The following is an 18393-nucleotide window of genomic DNA, read 5'->3' as shown; positions in this document are numbered from 1 at the left end:
CCCAAAAAAAGACCACTACACGTAGCCGAACCTTTGCTACTTGCCATGGCCCATGTGTGTGTGTGTGTGTCAACCCGAGCAGAATGCGAGACGGAGCAAAGAAGACGGCGAGCTAATAGGAAGCCGGATGTAGCAAACCGCAAGACCGGTGGTAGAGACTGCATCTGCATACAGCAAGTCAGCTGTCGCAGATGGGCATTGTTGCATGTCACTCATTCTCAGCCTATCACGTTGGTTCTGGCCTACTCGGGTGTGTCGGGTCGCATGTGCGCTTGCTTCCAAAGACCGGCCAATATTGGACAGGCTAACCTAAGAGATCGGCAGGGTCGTTTCTGGCAGTTTTCTTGGGGTATCAACAGAACGGCATATATTAATTGGCGACTATGTAGCAATGAATTGACATTACCAAAGATAGGACATACCACCATGCTACATTATATGAACAATCCCGCAACTACGTACAACCACCTGCCCACAACCAAGTTGTCTTGGCTCCTTTCGGAAGTTCTACAGTAGGTAGCCCTCGTTAATACCATCTCTAACCGAGCTGTTCGGACCTGGGGGTGTTTTAGCCGCATTAGCCTTCTCTAGTCAGGTCCGGGGCTCCAGGTGTAGGTATGGTGAGTGCATAAAAATGTGTATACTCCGTACCTACATGTACTTACCTACCAAAGGTACAGGTGTCCACGAGGAATCATGCCCTGCCTAGAGGTACCTACTTACATACTTAATATAGCATTTGACAATAACAGGTCATGCACGGGTTGGTATCACAACATGATGGATGCAGGCAAATCCAATACTGAGACTGACATGGACAACAACCTACATGAAGTAAGTAAGGTTGGTAGGTATTAATCTGGGCTGCAGACCGCTACTACTCGTCTTCCCCATTAGGGCGTCGACCACTCTTTTATCAAAGAGCAAGTATCCAATCACGTCTTCGAAAACCCCACCGGATCAACAGCAATAGTGCATATTCCAACGTCTAGTCATTGGCGGGGAGACGTCGCTAAGGAAGGTAGAGTCGAAACCACGTAACCCTTATCATGGGCCTTGCTCTTGGCGAGCCTTGAGTCCGATGTACGTCTGGTTGATTGACCGGACCAGTCTTGTGACATTCATCCCCTCAACTCTCCATTGGCCCAGCGTGTCTAGTGTCCGGCTTGAGCCTCCTAGAGCAAGTCCGACTCTGCCGTTCGGCCTTGGGACTTATTCGACGCATAAAAGGAGTCAGGATGACCACTCGCCCCTACACCTGGAGTTCCCAGACTTGCCAGTTCTGATCTCTATCCATTTCACTCTCGACCGACTGGGCATAGAAACCGTCGCATCAACCTCAAACAGCGTTTACGCTGGGATAAACAACCACATGTTCTCCAATCTACTCAACAGCTCTCACAATCAACACGCCGGAGCTCGTTGCTCTTCCCCCGGTTCAGCAGCGGACTCAGCCCCATTCACGCCTTAAATCCAGCCTCTTCACCAAGAAAGAACAAAACCCAATCCACAACTGAACCGTCAGGATGGCTCCGCATGCTGAGGAGAACATGGGCTCCGGTGGCGCTGTGAACGGCATCTCGTCTCACCCCGTTTCTGACTTGCTCTTCAAGAACACGTCTCCCAATGTCTTGTATACCAACGACGAGATTCGTTCCCGCTACACTTACCGCACTACCAGTGTCACCAAGCAGTCCAACGGTCAGTATCAAGTCACCCCCAAGGCGCAGCTTTATGACTTCAAGGTGGGCCGTAAGGTCCCCAAGGTCGGCATGATGCTTGTCGGCTGGGGTGGCAACAACGGCACGACCGTCACGGCTGGCATCATGGCCAACCGCCGCAACATGACGTGGGAGACCCGTGAAGGTCCGCGTGCCGCCAACTACTACGGCTCCGTTGTCATGGGCTCGACCATGAAGCTGGGCACTGACCCCGAGACTAACAAGGACGTCAACATCCCCTTAAACCAGGTCCTTCCAATTGTCCACCCCAATGACCTCGTGGTGGGCGGTTGGGATATTTCGGGCATGAACATGGCCGAAGCCATGGATAGAGCTGCCGTTCTGGAGCCAACTCTGAAGGCCCAGCTGAAGAAGGAAATGTCGTACATGGTGCCTCTGCCTAGCATCTACTACCCGGACTTCATCGCTGCCAACCAGGAAGACCGAGCAGACAATGTTCTCGAGGGATCCAAGGCCTGCATGGCACACGTTGACAAAATCCGCAGCGATATCAAGTTAGTAGGATCAGATCTCAACGTGCCGTTTTCTAGATTTTAACGTGACCCCAGGGACTTCAAGGCCAAGAACGGACTGGACAAGGTGATTGTGCAGTGGACTGCCAACACGGAGAGATACGCGGACCTCATCGAGGGCGTGAACGATACCGCCGACAACCTGCTGAAAGCGATCGAGACCGGCCATGAGGAAGTCTCGCCCTCGACTGTCTTCGCCGTCGCCTGCATCCTCGAGCAGGTCCCGTTCATCAACGGCTCTCCCCAGAATACCTTCGTCCCGGGCGCCATCGAGCTCGCCGAGAGGCACGACGCCTTCATCGGTGGCGACGACTTCAAGTCGGGCCAGACCAAGATGAAGTCGGCCCTTGTCGATTTCATGATCAACGCCGGGATCAAGCTCACCTCGATTGCGAGCTATAACCACCTCGGCAACAACGATGGCAAGAACCTGAACTCGCACAAGCAGTTCCGGTCCAAGGAGATCTCCAAGTCCAACGTTGTAGATGACATGGTCGAGGCCAACCACGTCCTGTACCCGGAAAGGGGCGAGAAGCCTGACCACTGCGTCGTCATCAAGTACATGCCGGCCGTTGGCGACAACAAGCGCGCTCTAGATGAGTACTATGCTGAGATATTCATGGGCGGTCACCAGACCATCTCGTAAGTTGACTTGAGATTCCATATCGACAACATCTATCTGCTAGTAGTAATAGTTATTGACGGTACCCTAATGTAGTCTCTTCAACGTCTGCGAGGACTCCCTCCTGGCATCCCCTCTGATCATCGACCTGGTCTTGATCGCCGAGCTGATGACTCGAGTCCAGTGGAGGTCGTGCTCGGAGGATGGAGCGGCCACTACCGAATACAAGGGTTTCCACAGCGTGCTGAGCATTCTGAGCTACATGCTCAAGGCCCCCCTGACACCCCCTGGCACGCCGGTTGTCAACGCCCTGGCCAAGCAGCGCGCGGCCTTGACCAACATCTTCCGCGCGTTTGTCGGGCTGGAGCCGGAGTCGGACATGAGCCTGGAGCACAAGCTCTTCTAGGCTCTGGTAGAGTGCAAGGTCATGCTGAGAGTAGCTGGGGGGAAGCCCCGGGAGACGAGGAGAGAGCTTCAGAAGCATGATGTTCTTCGGTGGTCAATTTTTCTTCCAGAGGCACTTTCAATTCCTCAACGGTTTGAAGTAGGCGGAATTCAACATTCGAGACCATATCGTTTTTATATCGCAAGTTAGTCATCGTATAGGCTAATACTACTGAGATATCTACATTCCTGAAGCGCCATGCTTGAACTACTGGACTTATATGTGGCACTGCCGTACGCAGCTGAACTGATCTCCCGGGCTACCTGTTTAGCATCACTCAGTTCAGGATTTCGATTTGATTTGATTCTGGTCCTCTCTGTAGTCGGGAATTAATGCAGTACTAGCTATTCCGAGCTTTCATTCATCCGATGGAATGCTAAATACCAGTTTCAGCTAATCGTGCAGCCTTCATCATTGTTAGCTCTTTAGCAATGGAAAAAATCCCGAGATATGGGACTGTTCCCTCTTGCCATCGTATTGTTCCCTGTACAGAGGGTGTAAGATTCACCATTCCGCCCACATAACGCACAATTTCTCCAATCTTCCAGCCCAGCCGAACGTCAGAGTTACACGGGAGTATAACAGTTGATCCTCGAGTTCTTGAAGACTACTCCTGTTCAGTGTCTTGATATTCCTCTCAGGTTGGTCCAACAAGCTTGCCCCCTCAGATTTGTTGTCGAGTTCAGCTGAGTCGTCTTCTTCGAACAGATTCCCGTACAGCAACTGATTCCACGCATCTTCGTGCCATACTAATTTCGAGGCTTTCATCATGCCACTTTCATCAACCATGTTGCCAATGATTTTGGGGTTCGGCAATAGCTCGCGTTGTGTACCACAGCCCTTGCACACGGCGAATGGTATATTGGCGTACAACGGAATACCGCAGCTTGAATGAGTTGTCAGTGTGATAATAGATCGTCGTGTAGCGTAATAGTCATACCATTCATTGCAATACGTTTTCACGTCTCTCCAGAGATCCATCAAGTTCACGCCAAGGATAACGAGGTTGACCTTGCCGGTAAAATCTGTAGATCGCCCTTCGGCTTGGCGAACCGTTTCTTCGATCTCAGCCAAAGTAAAGAGCACTCTGGCTGGTCCTTCAACAGTAGTCTCAATGTCCCATAACCCTTCTGGGAAAGGCGTCACGATGGATTCCATCTTCATCATGCTAGTGATCTTCTTGTGCAACCAGTCCACAGCTGGAAAGTCCGGATCGACCTCGATCATAGAGCTATACCCAAGTCCAATGGACATTATCTTGTCCGAGTGATCATTACGTCTATACGAGGGCCTTGATATGAGTAAGGTAGTCTGATTAGGCCTCCAGCTCTGTGAAGAGTCTATCTTGTCATCCCAAAGTGTGAGGACGGACGTGGCGGTCTCATCAAAAATCCCCACCTCGATTAGATTTAGTGAAGTATTGCGATTCTTGGGTTGTATGACTTTGCGAGGACCAACACTGTTGACACATACCAAGACTTTACCATCTCCCATGTCGTATCCCGCGTCTAGGAACGATCCAAGAGTCATCAACCCCCGTAGGTCGTCCGGCGTTTCTATGTTGAACTCCAGGGGCTCTCGTAGCATAGATGTCTCCCTCGTACCTGGGGGGTCGTGATGGAAGACAATGTGTGATGCTTGGTTGCGGCCAGGGTAGATTGTGGTGGAGCAATGCACAAGAGGAATATGCCCTATCTCCCCTTTATTGGTGTGGCAGAAATGGGTAGACCAGATGGTCACACGCTGACCGAGAATGGGGGTGTGATGATTTGGCGTTACATGAAAGATCTTGACCTAAGCCAAAGTTGAGATGATTGATCACAGATATGAAGTGGAAGTTGAATGATTACTTACCGCAATTGCCGCGCTCCCGTCGCTTACGACGACGTACTGCTGTATATCCTCATCCCCGCCTTGGTTGTTTTGACCGGGAATCGAGCGTGAGTGATTGACAATGCGTCCTGCAATCTCGTAATTACGCGGACCAGTCTGAAGGTGGGCGATGGGAAGCTTCTCATAGATCCTCGACTGAGTCCAGGGCGCCGAAAGAGGGTCAAGGGATGCATCCACTTCAGACGACGTGAAGCCGTCTCGCGGGACTCCCGAAGCTGTTGGTTGCGATTCTCCATTTCCGCACTTCACTTCCCTCTGGAAGAATGACTGGATGGATGGAAATGAAGAACCCATGTTGCCAAGCCCAACTTTGCAACACAGAACATGTGTTTGAGCACTTGTCTGCGAATGCGAACCTTTGGGGTCGTTGGAAGTAGACAAGAGAGTGAGGAGATTGACCGGATGATCTTGTGCGTAGTCCTAATCAATTCTTGAAAATGGCCTCTTGATCAAGTATCATCATGTCTGAGAAGAGGTCTAGTTGGTACAATTATCCGGATGTCACCAAGAACAGACAGACTCTGCATGGCTTTTTGAAGCAACCTTACGTACTACATGTATCAAGCACCTACATGTAGCCTTAGGTATGTAAATACTGCCAGTCAAGGCATCAAATCAAATTTGCCAGCGTAAGTGCAGGTACCTAAACTCCAACGGAAATGGCAGTCACGGCTTGATTAACGTCGCCCCTTCCTTCCTTGCTGGATCTCTCTGGTAAAACCATTAGCAACGTCCAACTTGGCCTGATAAGCATCAATCTCATAGAAATATTAGCGGCGGCCACTCGATTCTGAGGCAGGGATTTCAACAGTCGCTAAGGATCTTGTCTGTGGACATTATCGGGGATTGTCAACAGTACCTAATGGTGTGGGATATCGTCCCGCATTCATTAGGTTCCGAGCGACCTCGGTTCTCAATTCTGCTCACGCCAGTGCTATATAAACAGCAACAAGGAATAGTTAGGATTTTAAGCACTATAACAAGATGATAATTAGGTATTGGCTATGTGTTGTTGAAAACTGAGACCTGTTAAACAGAATACACGAGCTACCCCTATTTGCCATTGTACTGCCCCACGTCAAATAGGCGTAGCTCGTATCTTCTGTCAATAATGACGTTCCAGTATCCGAATATCTTGTACACGAGATATGGAGAACATATCGCTAGAGCTATCTACATATTAACTACGAGAAAGGAGAATTGACGATAGGAAAGACGGCAAGGAAAACCGCGACACGCCGGCCTTGGGTGCGGGTTCACAATTAAGCAAGAAAGCGTCGAGGCGCTGGATCTCTCCATCGTCGGTGCCCTCTTCCACGACCCGGTTCAGCTTACCATCATCAAAAGCGATGGCGTGCCATAGCAAGATCCCGAGTAGTTGTGCTTCCCTCACGGCTCTCTGCTGACGAGGGTTTCCGCGTAGCTCGTGTATTTGAGATTGGACCTCAGTCCAAAATAGAGACCTGAGCTTATCTGCCTCCGGGTAATAGACGAATTGCCCCTGGCGAACCTCGCCGAGCAACTCCTCGAGCCCGTACATGCCTACACCGAAGGGCAACCACTCGGCCTCTGCCCAGTCCAAAAGGCCGCTCGTTTCCCCCGTCTGTGGGTCCACCAAGATGTTCGAGGGCAAGAAGTCGCCATGGCTGAGCGTCCACGGGAGCCCCTCTATGCTCGGGAGGGCTGGCAACAGCCGGGTCGCCAATCTTTGGAAGCGCTCAGGCAATGACGACGCCATCGTCTCCAGCCGCCACCGCAGCGACGAGCCCACCCTGCCCTTGGGACTGACCTGGTCTTTTGTCCGCGCATGCTTCCACGCCTGGCTGTGAAACCGGGCGAAGTCGCGCACAGTCTGGCGCCTGTGGGCTTTGGCGGCTTCAGGCTGGTGGCGGGTGGATCCCCGGAAGCCTGTGAGCGACACGCCAGTCAAGCGTCTCATATAATACACATGGAGCTTGTTGTTGTCTGCCATGATATCGAGAAGCTTGACTTCGGGGACCAGCGTGCCGAATATAGCACAAGCTTCCCGGACTATATCGGCATTGATGCGATGCTCGACGGGTCGGAACTGGACGATGACAGCGTCCCCTACCAGTAGTGTATAGGAGCAGTAGCCCTGAAAAGGGGCAGGTCTGGTTTCCAACCCCGGAAACCTTGTTGTCACATATTCATCGCACTGCCCGCGCGCATCGATGGGGAGATGGCATCTTGTGAAGAAACTGCTCAGTGAGACACCCGAGTCTCTTGGTTCAGTGGTCATGGTGTTGTTATTGTTGTTGTTTTTTGTTCTTGGGTATTATCTCCCACAGCACCTTGTCAAGTTCCATTCATCAACATCAAATACGTATCTTGAGAGACGGTAGAGGCTCCCAGCAATCATGTCGCTACGTGTGTCATCGTGGTTGACTCATCTCGCCGTGGTCTGATGGGGAGGTAAGGTAGTGGTTGCATGACGAGGAAGCCCAGACGCGGGGTATTAACCAATCCCAGCACAACGTGGGCATCACAAGCTCCTTTGTGGCTGCACATCAATCGTAGAAGATGCCTAAACCACGTAGGATTCATTAGGAAGGTCAGATCAGATACATGAAGTCGTTGGTAAGAGCGCTCCATCATTCGTGTACGTCAGTCTCCTTTATCCCACCAACCAGCATATGGGTAAGGTTAGGCTGAGAAATAGCCAGCTCGCCGTAGGGCTGCAGCCACTGTTCTTCCCGAGGCAGATCTCAACTTGGTTTCCTCTTTGCATCCTTGCTAGTCTAGGTATCGAACATGACCCACGATGCAGCCCCGAATGATAGCTGATATATCTCAACCCAGCCACAGCGTATAAGGTGTCGGCAGATGACTTAGAAACATTTGCAATTGGCTCGGGCCAACAAGATGCCAACAAAGATGTACTTTGAAAATACGGTAGGTGTGAAACACAAAAGCAATACACAGCCAGCCATCCAGATGCCGAGCCGGCCAGTGGTAACGTCACCCGAGACACTCAGCTTGACCAGCTGTGTGGCCCCCAACACAATTAAGTTGCTAAAGGCTTTGGCTGTGTACACTAATCATTGCGGCCGACATGATCCCCAAGGCCCTTGGCGTCGACATCATCTTGACTGAGATTCCGCCTCATGCTCAACCATCAGCTGACACTTATCTTGTTGCCTTGCCAATATTGCAGCGCAACCATGTCCTGTCCACGGCTGGCTTACGTAGTACAATTCTGACATTTCCCTCCAGCTCACACCACCACTTGGCCAGGACTCATGACCGTTCTTGTTCAACGCTTCAAGCCCACGCGAGCGAGGTTTGGAAATGGGAGCTCCGCCATTTCGGCGACCCTTGAGGGTGGGCGTCCAAGCTGAGAGTACATCTACAAAATGCCGATGCACCCCTTCCGCCTGGCGGCGTCTTATGGCGTTCTCCGGCGCGCGGCAGGAATGACTGACTATTTCGAGTCTGTTTCGGGCGTTCCTTCCCACTGCCAGAAAACCAACGGGCGTAGGAAGGAATGGCCCTCAAGTGATGCTGCAGTTGGAATAACCATATTCTTATAACTTCACGCCCAGGCAGTAGCATTCTGGTCCGTCAACCTCCTCACTCACTCACTCACTCAACGTTTAACGTTCAACGCTCGACGTTTGACGCTCGACGCCACCTACTTTGCTGTATACTTTCACCCCCAACCTCGCTTGGTGGACATCATCATGGGCAAGCGGATAATAGTATGTTGTGACGGGACTTGGCAGAATTCGGTCGATAATTACGTCAAGGCCAGCCCTCAGAACCCTACTCCTCGTCTTGCAGCCTCATCTAACGCCACACGTATCTCTCGGTCCTTCGCTCGGACCTGCAAGGACGGTACGTTCCAGGTCATTTACTACCAAGTCGGCGTCGGCTCCGGCTCCAGCTCCGGCTCCGGCATCACAAACATACTTTCCCGGATCCTAGGTGGTGCATTTGGTGTCGGTATTGCCGAGAACATCCGCGAAGCCTACTCGTACATCTGTGCGAACCATGTCGATGGAGACGAAATCGTTCTCCTCGGCTTCAGCCGCGGTGCCTTCACCGCGCGCTCCATCGCCGGCATGATCACGAACCTGGGCCTCTTGACTCGGACTGGGATGGACTATTTCTTCCCCATCTTCAAAGATAGCCAGAACTTCAGTAAGTGATGGAACCACCTCGCTGGCTAAATACCACCGCATGCTGACAATGAGCAGTGAACTATAACTACGAGGATCCGTTTCCCAAACTTCCATTCCCGAACAAACCCAAAGGCGACGGGGCCGTTGAAGCATACCGAACACGACTAGTCGAACTGGGCTACACCAGAGTCCACGAGAAAGGAGGAGATGGTGACCCCATCAAGATCAAAGCAGTCGGAGTATGGGACACGGTGGGAAGCCTCGGGATCCCTACCGTTCCGTTCCTAGAAAAGCTGAGTATTTTTCGCAGTACCGTTGAGTACCAATGGTATAACACCAATCTATCCGACAAGATCGAGCACGCGTTCCAAGCCCTGGCACTGGATGAGATTCGAGGGCCCTTCAGTCCTGCTATTTGGGAACGACATGCGGGGTCAGAGGTGACCATAGACCTACGACAAGTTTGGTTTCCTGGCGGCCACTCTAACATTGGCGGCGGCGAGGAGGACCAGGGTGTTTCGAACATGACGTTGGCATGGATGATGGATCAGCTGGCCTCGATCGGTGTCGAGTTCGTCCCAGATGCACTGGTTCGCGTCTTCAAGAAGAACGTCAAGTACTACCAACAAAGTCTATACGTGGACAACTGGGCGATATCGCCTATAGTAGAGGCAAATAAGCCGGTCCGTCCGTGGGCATTGCACAAAACTGTTCGAGCCTCGGGTGGTTTTTACAAACTGCTGCTCACTACGCCTCGCACCCCTGGAAGATACAAGAAGATCAACCCGGATACTGGGAAAACCACGTCGACGTTTTTAGAAGAGACCAACGAGCGAATTCACAGCAGCGTACGGGTGAGGCTCGTCTGTGAAGGCCGCTCGCCGGGAGACGAGGGAGAGTGGAAGTGTCCACCATTACTCAGACACTGGCGTCCACGGAAAGTCTTGGCCAATTTCTATGACCCGACAGCAGCGGAGGGAGAAGCTTCTTCGGGTGATTCCACGCGATGGGTATGGGAGTATAATGGCCGCGAAGAAGAAGCTCCGGCGGTGAGGACAATGGTGGAGGAGAACCTGGGGCCGTATGAGAAGTACCTCCTAAAGATATCGGGTGGTAAGCCCAGTGTGGTGGAATACGCTGAGCAGTTCGACCTCAAAAAGTGTGATTACTATAAGTCCTCCCTGGTCCCGTGGGAGAAGCTGCCGTTGAAGAACTTGCCCTGGGAAAAGTTGCCGTGGGAGAAGTTGTCGGGAAGAAGGGAGAAGTTGCCGTGGAAGAAGTGAGCGACAGAACCTAGGAAAGCCTACTCATTACATAGATAGAACAAGAATGTCACAGCTTGTATGATTGTTCCTTAAAGGGTTGTAGCCACCTCTGGATATTGAAAGAGTGATATACGTTGCGTTGAATTCATACAGAATTCATCTCTTGCTGCCACGGCAAGGGTTCAGTCGCCACCTTGACGGGCCCAAGCTCCTCTTCGCGACGCTTATACCAAGCTTCGATCTCCCTATGGTCAACAAAATTCCCATGGAACCCTAGCTTCAGCTTCAGAGGTAAGCGGAGAGTGGCCAGCGGCCCGGCCGCGAGATTCTGAGCATCAAATATCACGACGTCATTGCGCAGCACGTCGAGGTGGTTCAGCAGGGCGATCAGTATCCTCGCCCTCGCCCCCGCCGTCCCGGGGATGAAGCTGGGCTCCTGGAACGTCGACGTCGGGCCCGCGAAGTAGACGTCCTCGGTCCCGACCGCGCCCTCGTCCGCGGCGTCCCACGCGTAGTGGCCCAGACAGTTGAACAGGCCGCCCGCGGGCGGGCCGCAGCGGGCGAAGTCGTACGGCCGCGCCGGGTCGATGCGCGCCTGCCAGAAGTGCCGGTACTTCTTGGTCACGACGCGGTCGTCGATGCGCGAGAACTCGCCGTTGGTTGGCCACGTCAACGCCGGCGCCACGCGTGCGCCCGCGGGCGCCGCCGGGTCCAGCAGCCACCGGCACGTCGGGCTGCTCAGCCGGTTGCGCTGCTGCACGCCCGCGTCCGGCGTGCCCTCGGGCGGGAAGAAGAAGAAGACGTTGCCGTCGGCGACGGTGAGGTCCAGCACCACTTTTCCCTCGTCGTTCTCGTAGCACCCGGCTATGTGCCCGTGGAAGCCTGTGCAGACACCATATTAGCACTCACTGCCAAACACTTCCGTTTTTCTTCTTCTGTTTGCTGTGTGGGCACAATAATAATTGAGGCCTGCGAGAGAAAGGGGCAAAGGACGACACACCATTATCCGCTCGGAACCACTTCACGTCCTCGGCCTTGGCCCCGCGCCGCGGCACCAGTCCGTACCATTGGTCCTCCTGGGGATCCCAGGCGAACTTGTTGCCGCCGTTCTTGAGGCGCTCGAGCGACATCTTGAGCGGCGTGAGCGGGAGGACGACGTAGTTGGCCGAGACGCCGCAGTCGTGGATCATGCCGGCGAAAGGGGCCCGGAACCAGACCTCGTCCTGCACCTTGCCGTCCTCCCGGCCGATCGTCCAGACCGCCACGTCGGCCGCGCAGTCGGCGCCGTTGCTGCCCGCCTCGTACGCGAAGCACACCATGTCGCCGGTGTCCGGGTCGAACTTGGGGTGCGCCGTGAACGTCGGCGCCGTGATCTGGCCCTCGAAGTCGTACCGCCCCAGCGTCGCGAGCGTCGTGGGGTCCAGCGCGAACGGCGGGCCGTCTTCCTTGCTCGCCAGCAGCACCCCGCGCCAGAACGTGATGTTGGTGTTGGCCGCCGTCCGGATCACGCCGCGCACGCTCTCGTTGTCCGTAAAGGGGTTGCGGTACCGCCCGAACAGGCTCCGCCGCGCGGCGGTCTCGGCGTTGTAGCGGTCCGTTCGTACTGGAAAAGGGGTTAAAGGAGAAGGGGGGAGGGTCTGAGGCTTACCATAGCGCTGCTTGAAGTCGGCATGTCCGTTCTCAATTCGGATGGCAGTCGCGCTACCGTCGCCATTGAAGTGAATGTCGTCTTCGAAGATGGGCGGGAATCGATGGTCAGGCTGGATGCGGTAGAAGGTGCCATTGATCTCCTTGGGTATCTCGCCCGTGACTTCGAGGTCGAAGATGTCTCCTTCAAACCGCGAGGGCTTGTTCATACCCCTGAAGACCTCAGTGTCTGGGAACTTGGAAGTATCACTATTGAGGCGACCGTTCACGTAGTGAGAATTGGCCACTTGTGGCTCTAGAGCGTGGATGTGAGCCATCGTGGGGGGACAAAGTCTATACTGGATGCGCACTTGAATTCGTGTAGATAGTTACTGCTACGATTCTACAGATTATAAAGAACGTTACCCCTCCGGGTCTGTCTTGAATGAATTGAACGTTGACACTCGCACCTCCAACGGCTTCTTCCTTCTCCAACATCGCGCAATTTGTTCGTCTCGGTGCTAGATTTAGCAGCGAATCAAGACTGCCGCATCCAGACTTGGGGTAAGTAGTATTCAGCCTGCATCCAAGGCATGTTCGTATGCAGCCAGCTACCTAATTGGGGCGGCTCCCTCCTCAATTCTGCACCAGATCTGGCAGGATCTTAGGCTCATCTTTCGACCCCGCGCCTGGTCGCACCTGACCTTCCGGCAAAGCCAAGGAAAGAGGGAGGTCTCCCGTGCCCGCATCCTGGCCGTACTGCGGCGCCCTGAGGTCGTCCTCGCTGGCGCGCTCGCCCGTGATGGGGTGCGGGTAGTGAAAAGGCACGACGCGCGTGTCGGGCCAGAGCATCTTCTGGTCGACGAGCTCGTCGGGGCCGAGGGGGGTCCTCAGGGAAGGGCTTGGTGGGCCAGGGGATGTAAGCCTCGCGGGTCTGCTGCCAGCCGGTCGCGAAGTCGGCGTGCCAGAAGGGGAAGTAGCGGTACCGAAACAGTTTCCATACACCGTCTTCCTTGAGGTATTCGTTCTCGTAGAGTCCGCCCTCCCACCACTGTACTGCGCCCCGGGGGTGAGTCTCGGTGACGGACTTGTGCGTGCCCGCCTGCATCAGCGTCCGCATCCGACACCACGCGTGCGTCCCCGTCCGGTCCACGTCGATGATGTCCTGCAGCATCAGGTGGTCCAGCAGGAAGCCCCGGACGGGCCCGTTGCGCCCCGCGACGAAACTCTGCTGGAACCGGCCCTGGTAGAGGCGCTTGACGCCCTCCTTGCCCCGGTAGCGACCACCAAGGAACTCGACGTAGGTATCTGGGTGATCTGCGTACATATCTTACTACCTGTGCCGAACGGATTTTAGCTGCAACTCACGTTCCCATGCTTCCCAGCTCGAGCGCTGCTTGGTCAGGCAATGTTGAGTGAGTAAAGGGGCAGCGAGGGAGCGAGAACAAACCTCGCTATAGAGACATTTGTCGAGGTAGTAGCCGTATTTGAAGTGTGTTTTCCGGACTTCAGCTTCATCCGAGACACGTGAGAGTTCCTTTGTCAGGATAGCAACCTGCTGCTTCAACTCGGCGACTTCTGCTTCCATGATGAAGGGACGCCGTATTTTGTTTTCGTAGTGGAAATAGTAGGGGCTTATACCCAAAGCTTGTAAGATGACACACTGAGGCGTTGGAGAACGAAACAGGCTTTCAAGGGATTTTAAAGAATTCTCAAAGTGAGGGATACAGGTACATACAATGCGGGCTTGGGATATTCCCCAACCCTGGAGCTGCACAATCTATCTCGGTTGATTTTCTCCGCCCGATGATACCGGCAATCTTCGTATACCTCCTCTCGCACAGCGGCACAACCCTGCGCTCCACCAATCATAATGTGCTGCAACATCTTACGCACGACAGGCCGTTCTAGCCATGTCCTCATACAGTATTATACAAGGGGGTATTAATGACTGACTGTCTGCCAGGTAAAGGGCCTTCGCTTCTTTATATGGAGTTTCGCCGCTGCTTCCAAGCATGATCGGCATCCTCGTGGACTTTGGGCTCGGGCACAGCATCCTTCCTGATCTCGCGCTTCTGTTTGTAGTCCACGCCGAATCGTCGGTCGCGGTCGCCGACGACCTTGTCGAAATCGAACTGGCCGTCCTCGGTGAAGCTGGTCATCAGCTTCGGCTCACCCAACGGCAGGGCGTCGCCGCGGTCCGTCTGCCACAGGTGGTAGACCTTGCCGTAGAGGTGGACGACCTCCTTCATCTCGGCCGTCTCGGCCGCCTCCCAGACCTGCTGCGCTCCCGGTGCCGTGGGCCCCGGCATAATAAGCATTCCCGAGCGCACCTCAAAGACGTGCGAGTGCCAGAGCTTGCGCTCCTTGGCCGGCAGCGTCTCGTAGATTTTGGGTGTCACCATGTACTCAATCCCGATGAGTTTGGCGTCTGGTCCGGGGCCATCGTACAGGATGCATTGGCGCACATCTGAGGACATGGTCAGTGAAGGAGAAGCGGTAAAGTTGTTGGTGAGAGGGGTATCCAGCCAGTTAATTACCTGAAGTTAGATGTGAGCAGTAATGGTTCGCCTCGACGTAGCGGCCAGGCTCATCGGCGTAGGTATGAAAAGCGTTGAGGTGGGCACATATCTGCTTCACAGGTCTGAAGTCCTAGACGGTCTGTCAGTAAGCTGACGATACCAGGTAGGGAGTTAAAGAAAGTACCTGAATGAATCCAGCACCAGTCTCCAGGACAATGTCGCCTGCTGGAACTTCGCCCCCAGGGACATCTGCTGGAGCCATGCTGCTACTGGCCATGATGTGATATGGTTGGTCGTCGTCACTGGTGTCTAAGTGATGTTCGCTCAGTGCTCTCAACCTAGAATAGAAACCCTTGTTTTGTTTTGTTTTTCAGATTGGCAGATGATGAGGAATCCGTTCTGGTAATTTTTATGTTGTTTATTTGTAAAAGATCCAACAGCTGGGCATTGTCACGCCGTTCTTCTGAAGACAACAGTCGCTGTGACACAAGGATTCGTTGGCTCTGATGTCATGGACGATACTTACCCATAGCCCCGCCGAAAGCTTTGCATTGAACGGAGCGGGTGCTCCTGTGGCCAACCAGCTTACACGGTTCCTGGCCATCAGTATCAATGCTTGGTTACTGGCATCATGAAAGCACGGGAATTGGTGAAGAGAAGAGGTTGCTGCATTTGGCCTCCAGTAGCATACAGGTAGTCTGGCACACAATCGCCTGGCGTCTGAAGTAGGCAGTCAGGGTACCAAACGGCTTCTCAAGACAACATCGACGGTGCTCTCGACTTCACTAGCTATAAGGGTCCTTCTTAGTTTATTTACATAGGAACGAATACAAAAGCCTTATTCATCACTGTCTTAACCTCAGGGTGTAGAGGCGATAGATACTGTTGAGTCGGACAGCTACAGCTAACGGAGTTTCTATCAAACCCCTGCTCGCTTGTCTATCCCAGTAACCCCTCGGTACAAGGTACTTCTTCGTATTGATCCACCTTGAAACCCGATTAACTTACGCCGAGTCATCTATACTTATTAATTAATATCGGCCCAGATAAAAATCACCTAGTAATAATGTGCGCACTAACTATTAATACCACTTTTTTTATTTACTTACTTTTATTATTATATTATTAAATTAATATAGTTTATTATTAAGTAATTTTTATTTTTTAATATAAAATATATTTATATATAATCGTGTACTTTTATTAAGATTATATCGATAAGGCTTAAAATTTAATATATTATTTTAATAAAGATAATAAAAATAAAAATAATAATTTATACTTATTTTTTTAATCTTTATAGTTTTAATTATAAATTAAAAGTTAATTAGCGACTTTATTTTTAAGGTTATTTTAATTATTATTATATTTTAAATTATAAATATTAATTAAAATATTATTATTCACGCTTTTAATACACGTTAATTAATTATAACTAATAATTTCATAAAGCGGTTTATTAAATAAAAATAATTAAAAACTAAATTAAAACTTAATTACTTTATAAATTATTAATTTAATAAAAGCGTTATTTATTTTAATTAGCGTGTTAAAAGCTTAATATTATATAATATAAGCTTAGTATTATATAATAAAAGCTTTATTAAATATAAATACAACTTTTAAATTTAAAGCACGCTTTTTTATTATTAATATAATACGCCGTAGTTTATAAAAAAAAGAAATAGTTATTAACGCGTTATAAAGCGTATTCTTTTAATAATAAAAAACATTAAAGAACGACCCGCTTTTTATAATTATTAGTTTTAATTAAACTAGTTAATTTAATTAATACTTTATTATTTTAAAATAAATATATAATATAAAATATATTATATATATTAAAGCCGTAAGTATTTTAATTTAATATAAAACATCTTTAAAAATCTTTTATTAATTTTTAATTATATATAAAGTTTTAAATAAATTTTATAATATAAGCGATAACGTGGTTTATTATTAAATTAGTTATATTATTAAGTCGATTATTTTTTTTATATTTTATTATTTTTATATAATTTAATTTTAACGCTTAAATTAATTAAAATTACGTTTTATTTAATTCTTTATAAAAATTATTTTATATATTATTATTATATATATATTTTTTATTATTTAATTTATAGTAACGTATTTTATAAGCGAATTTATTAAATAATCGAATTTATTATTTACGCTAACCTTATATTTTAAAATATAAATTAATTCCGTTATAACGTATTTAATATATTAAAATTAATCGGAATCTTTATCTTTAGATATATTTATATCGTTTTAATAAGTGCGCGTATTATACCCGGGCTCCCCGTAGATTCTACAGCGCCGCGGGCGCGTTTCAAGCCTTCTCGTACGACCACTACTCCGGCGCGATTTATCCTATAACTATTTATTAACGTCTTTTTAAGATTACAGGTCTTTTTTAGCTTATATACGAAGTGATCTATTATTTTATAGCCGTTTTTTTTCGTACGGCGGCGCCGGCTAAGTATTTTATTTATTTCTTATAATACGATTACCTTACTTTTTATAATTTAATTAAGTTTAACGAAAATTAATATCGAGGAGTTATTTTAATACCGCGCGATTTAATTTCTTACGTATTCGGTTTAAAATTAAGCTTTAATCGAGTTATTTAAAGTCTTTAATTCCTAGGGTATAAGTAGGCCGGGAGAGGTCGCCGGAGGCGTCGGCGTACGTAGCTTTATATTTAACTGTAAACTAATAGATTCTGGATCGTACGGTACAGTCCTGCACCTCGGAAACCTCCTTAAATATTTAAAACGATAAAAGAGAAAAGAAAAGGAAGGAGTTAAAAAACGACGGGAAAAAGTACGATTACTTTAATTTAAAAAACGTATAATAAAGCATTATTTATTTAATAAACGCCGCGTTTTATTATTAACTTATTAATAAAGATATCTACTTTTCGAAAACTATTATATAAGCCGACTAATTTAACTTTAATAACTCGTATAACTAAACTTATTAAAAAACTTTAAAATATCGGCGCAGCTTTATTTTTAATAATTAAAAAGCTTTAAATAAAAGCCTACGTATAAAAAAACCCTAAACGTACGAATTAATTAAACCCCAGGGAGTACCGAAATTAGGTTCGAAAACTTAAAGCTTATTTCGTTAATTAAAATAATCGATATATAAAACTAATTAAAAATAATTAAGTATTATATTTTAAATATTATAAAACTTTTTTTATTATTATTATATAATATTAACCGGTTTAAAATATATTATAATAATATTTTTAATTTTATTATATAAAAGGACGGCGAAATACTTTTTATAATTAAAAAATAAAGACACTCGTTTTTAATACCGGCCGTATAGAAGCGATGTTATATTTTACCGAAAAATAGCTTTAACACCTTTACCGACGGTTTAAACACCCTTATATTAAAAAGTTTTATACTTTTCAAAATTCGCCGGCTATAACGATATCGATTTTATTATTCTCGACGAGATTTAAAAGTTTTATTCTTAATATTAATCGTATAATCCGGCGTTATAAAACGAATACGACTTTAATTACGATATTATTATAAATATTATTTATATTAATAAATAAAACGTATTTTATATAATCGATTTAAATACGTTTTTTTAAAT

At 49.0% G+C, this 18393-nt stretch overlaps 7 protein-coding genes across 7 annotated transcripts; 2 read left to right on the top strand and 5 right to left on the bottom strand.

Moving 5' to 3' along the window:
• Positions 1-1526: 1526 nt before the first annotated feature.
• On the top strand, positions 1527-3282 carry PG994_010919 (Myo-inositol-1-phosphate synthase; the record flags this gene model as incomplete). Its single annotated transcript, XM_066862328.1, has 3 exons — positions 1527-2236; positions 2291-2896; positions 2973-3282. The coding sequence occupies 3 exons, from the start codon at positions 1527-1529 to the stop codon at positions 3280-3282; spliced, it is 1626 nt and encodes a 541-aa protein (XP_066711438.1).
• Positions 3283-3825: 543 nt separating this feature from the next.
• On the bottom strand, positions 3826-5508 carry PG994_010918 (uncharacterized protein; the record flags this gene model as incomplete). Its single annotated transcript, XM_066862327.1, has 3 exons — positions 3826-4207; positions 4262-5115; positions 5176-5508. 3 exons carry the CDS (start codon positions 5506-5508, stop codon positions 3826-3828), a joined length of 1569 nt encoding a protein of 522 aa, XP_066711437.1.
• Positions 5509-6394: 886 nt separating this feature from the next.
• PG994_010917 (uncharacterized protein) lies at positions 6395-7474 on the bottom strand (the record flags this gene model as incomplete). Its single annotated transcript, XM_066862326.1, has 1 exon — positions 6395-7474. The coding sequence occupies one exon, from the start codon at positions 7472-7474 to the stop codon at positions 6395-6397; it is 1080 nt and encodes a 359-aa protein (XP_066711436.1).
• A 1441-nt stretch (positions 7475-8915) lies between these two features.
• PG994_010916 (uncharacterized protein) lies at positions 8916-10639 on the top strand (the record flags this gene model as incomplete). The annotated part of the gene is made up of 2 exons (XM_066862325.1): positions 8916-9375; positions 9432-10639. The coding sequence occupies 2 exons, from the start codon at positions 8916-8918 to the stop codon at positions 10637-10639; spliced, it is 1668 nt and encodes a 555-aa protein (XP_066711435.1).
• Positions 10640-10766: 127 nt separating this feature from the next.
• PG994_010915 (uncharacterized protein) lies at positions 10767-12585 on the bottom strand (the record flags this gene model as incomplete). Its single annotated transcript, XM_066862324.1, has 2 exons — positions 10767-11503; positions 11622-12585. 2 exons carry the CDS (start codon positions 12583-12585, stop codon positions 10767-10769), a joined length of 1701 nt encoding a protein of 566 aa, XP_066711434.1.
• Positions 12586-12917: 332 nt separating this feature from the next.
• PG994_010914 (uncharacterized protein) lies at positions 12918-13574 on the bottom strand (the record flags this gene model as incomplete). Its single annotated transcript, XM_066862323.1, has 1 exon — positions 12918-13574. The coding sequence occupies one exon, from the start codon at positions 13572-13574 to the stop codon at positions 12918-12920; it is 657 nt and encodes a 218-aa protein (XP_066711433.1).
• Positions 13575-14232: 658 nt separating this feature from the next.
• PG994_010913 (Oil body-associated protein 1A) lies at positions 14233-15046 on the bottom strand (the record flags this gene model as incomplete). The annotated part of the gene is made up of 3 exons (XM_066862322.1): positions 14233-14717; positions 14788-14899; positions 14954-15046. 3 exons carry the CDS (start codon positions 15044-15046, stop codon positions 14233-14235), a joined length of 690 nt encoding a protein of 229 aa, XP_066711432.1.
• Positions 15047-18393: the final 3347 nt, after the last annotated feature.

The sequence above is a fragment of the Apiospora phragmitis genome (genome assembly GCF_038363925.1).
Source record: "Apiospora phragmitis strain CBS 135458 chromosome Unknown utg000010l:1.0-9815664.0:1.0-9183399.0, whole genome shotgun sequence".
In the NCBI taxonomy this organism is placed as follows: Eukaryota; Fungi; Ascomycota; class Sordariomycetes; order Amphisphaeriales; family Apiosporaceae; genus Apiospora; species Apiospora phragmitis.
Note: the sequence above shows the minus strand (reverse complement) of the source record. Positions and strands in the feature narration are given on the sequence as shown.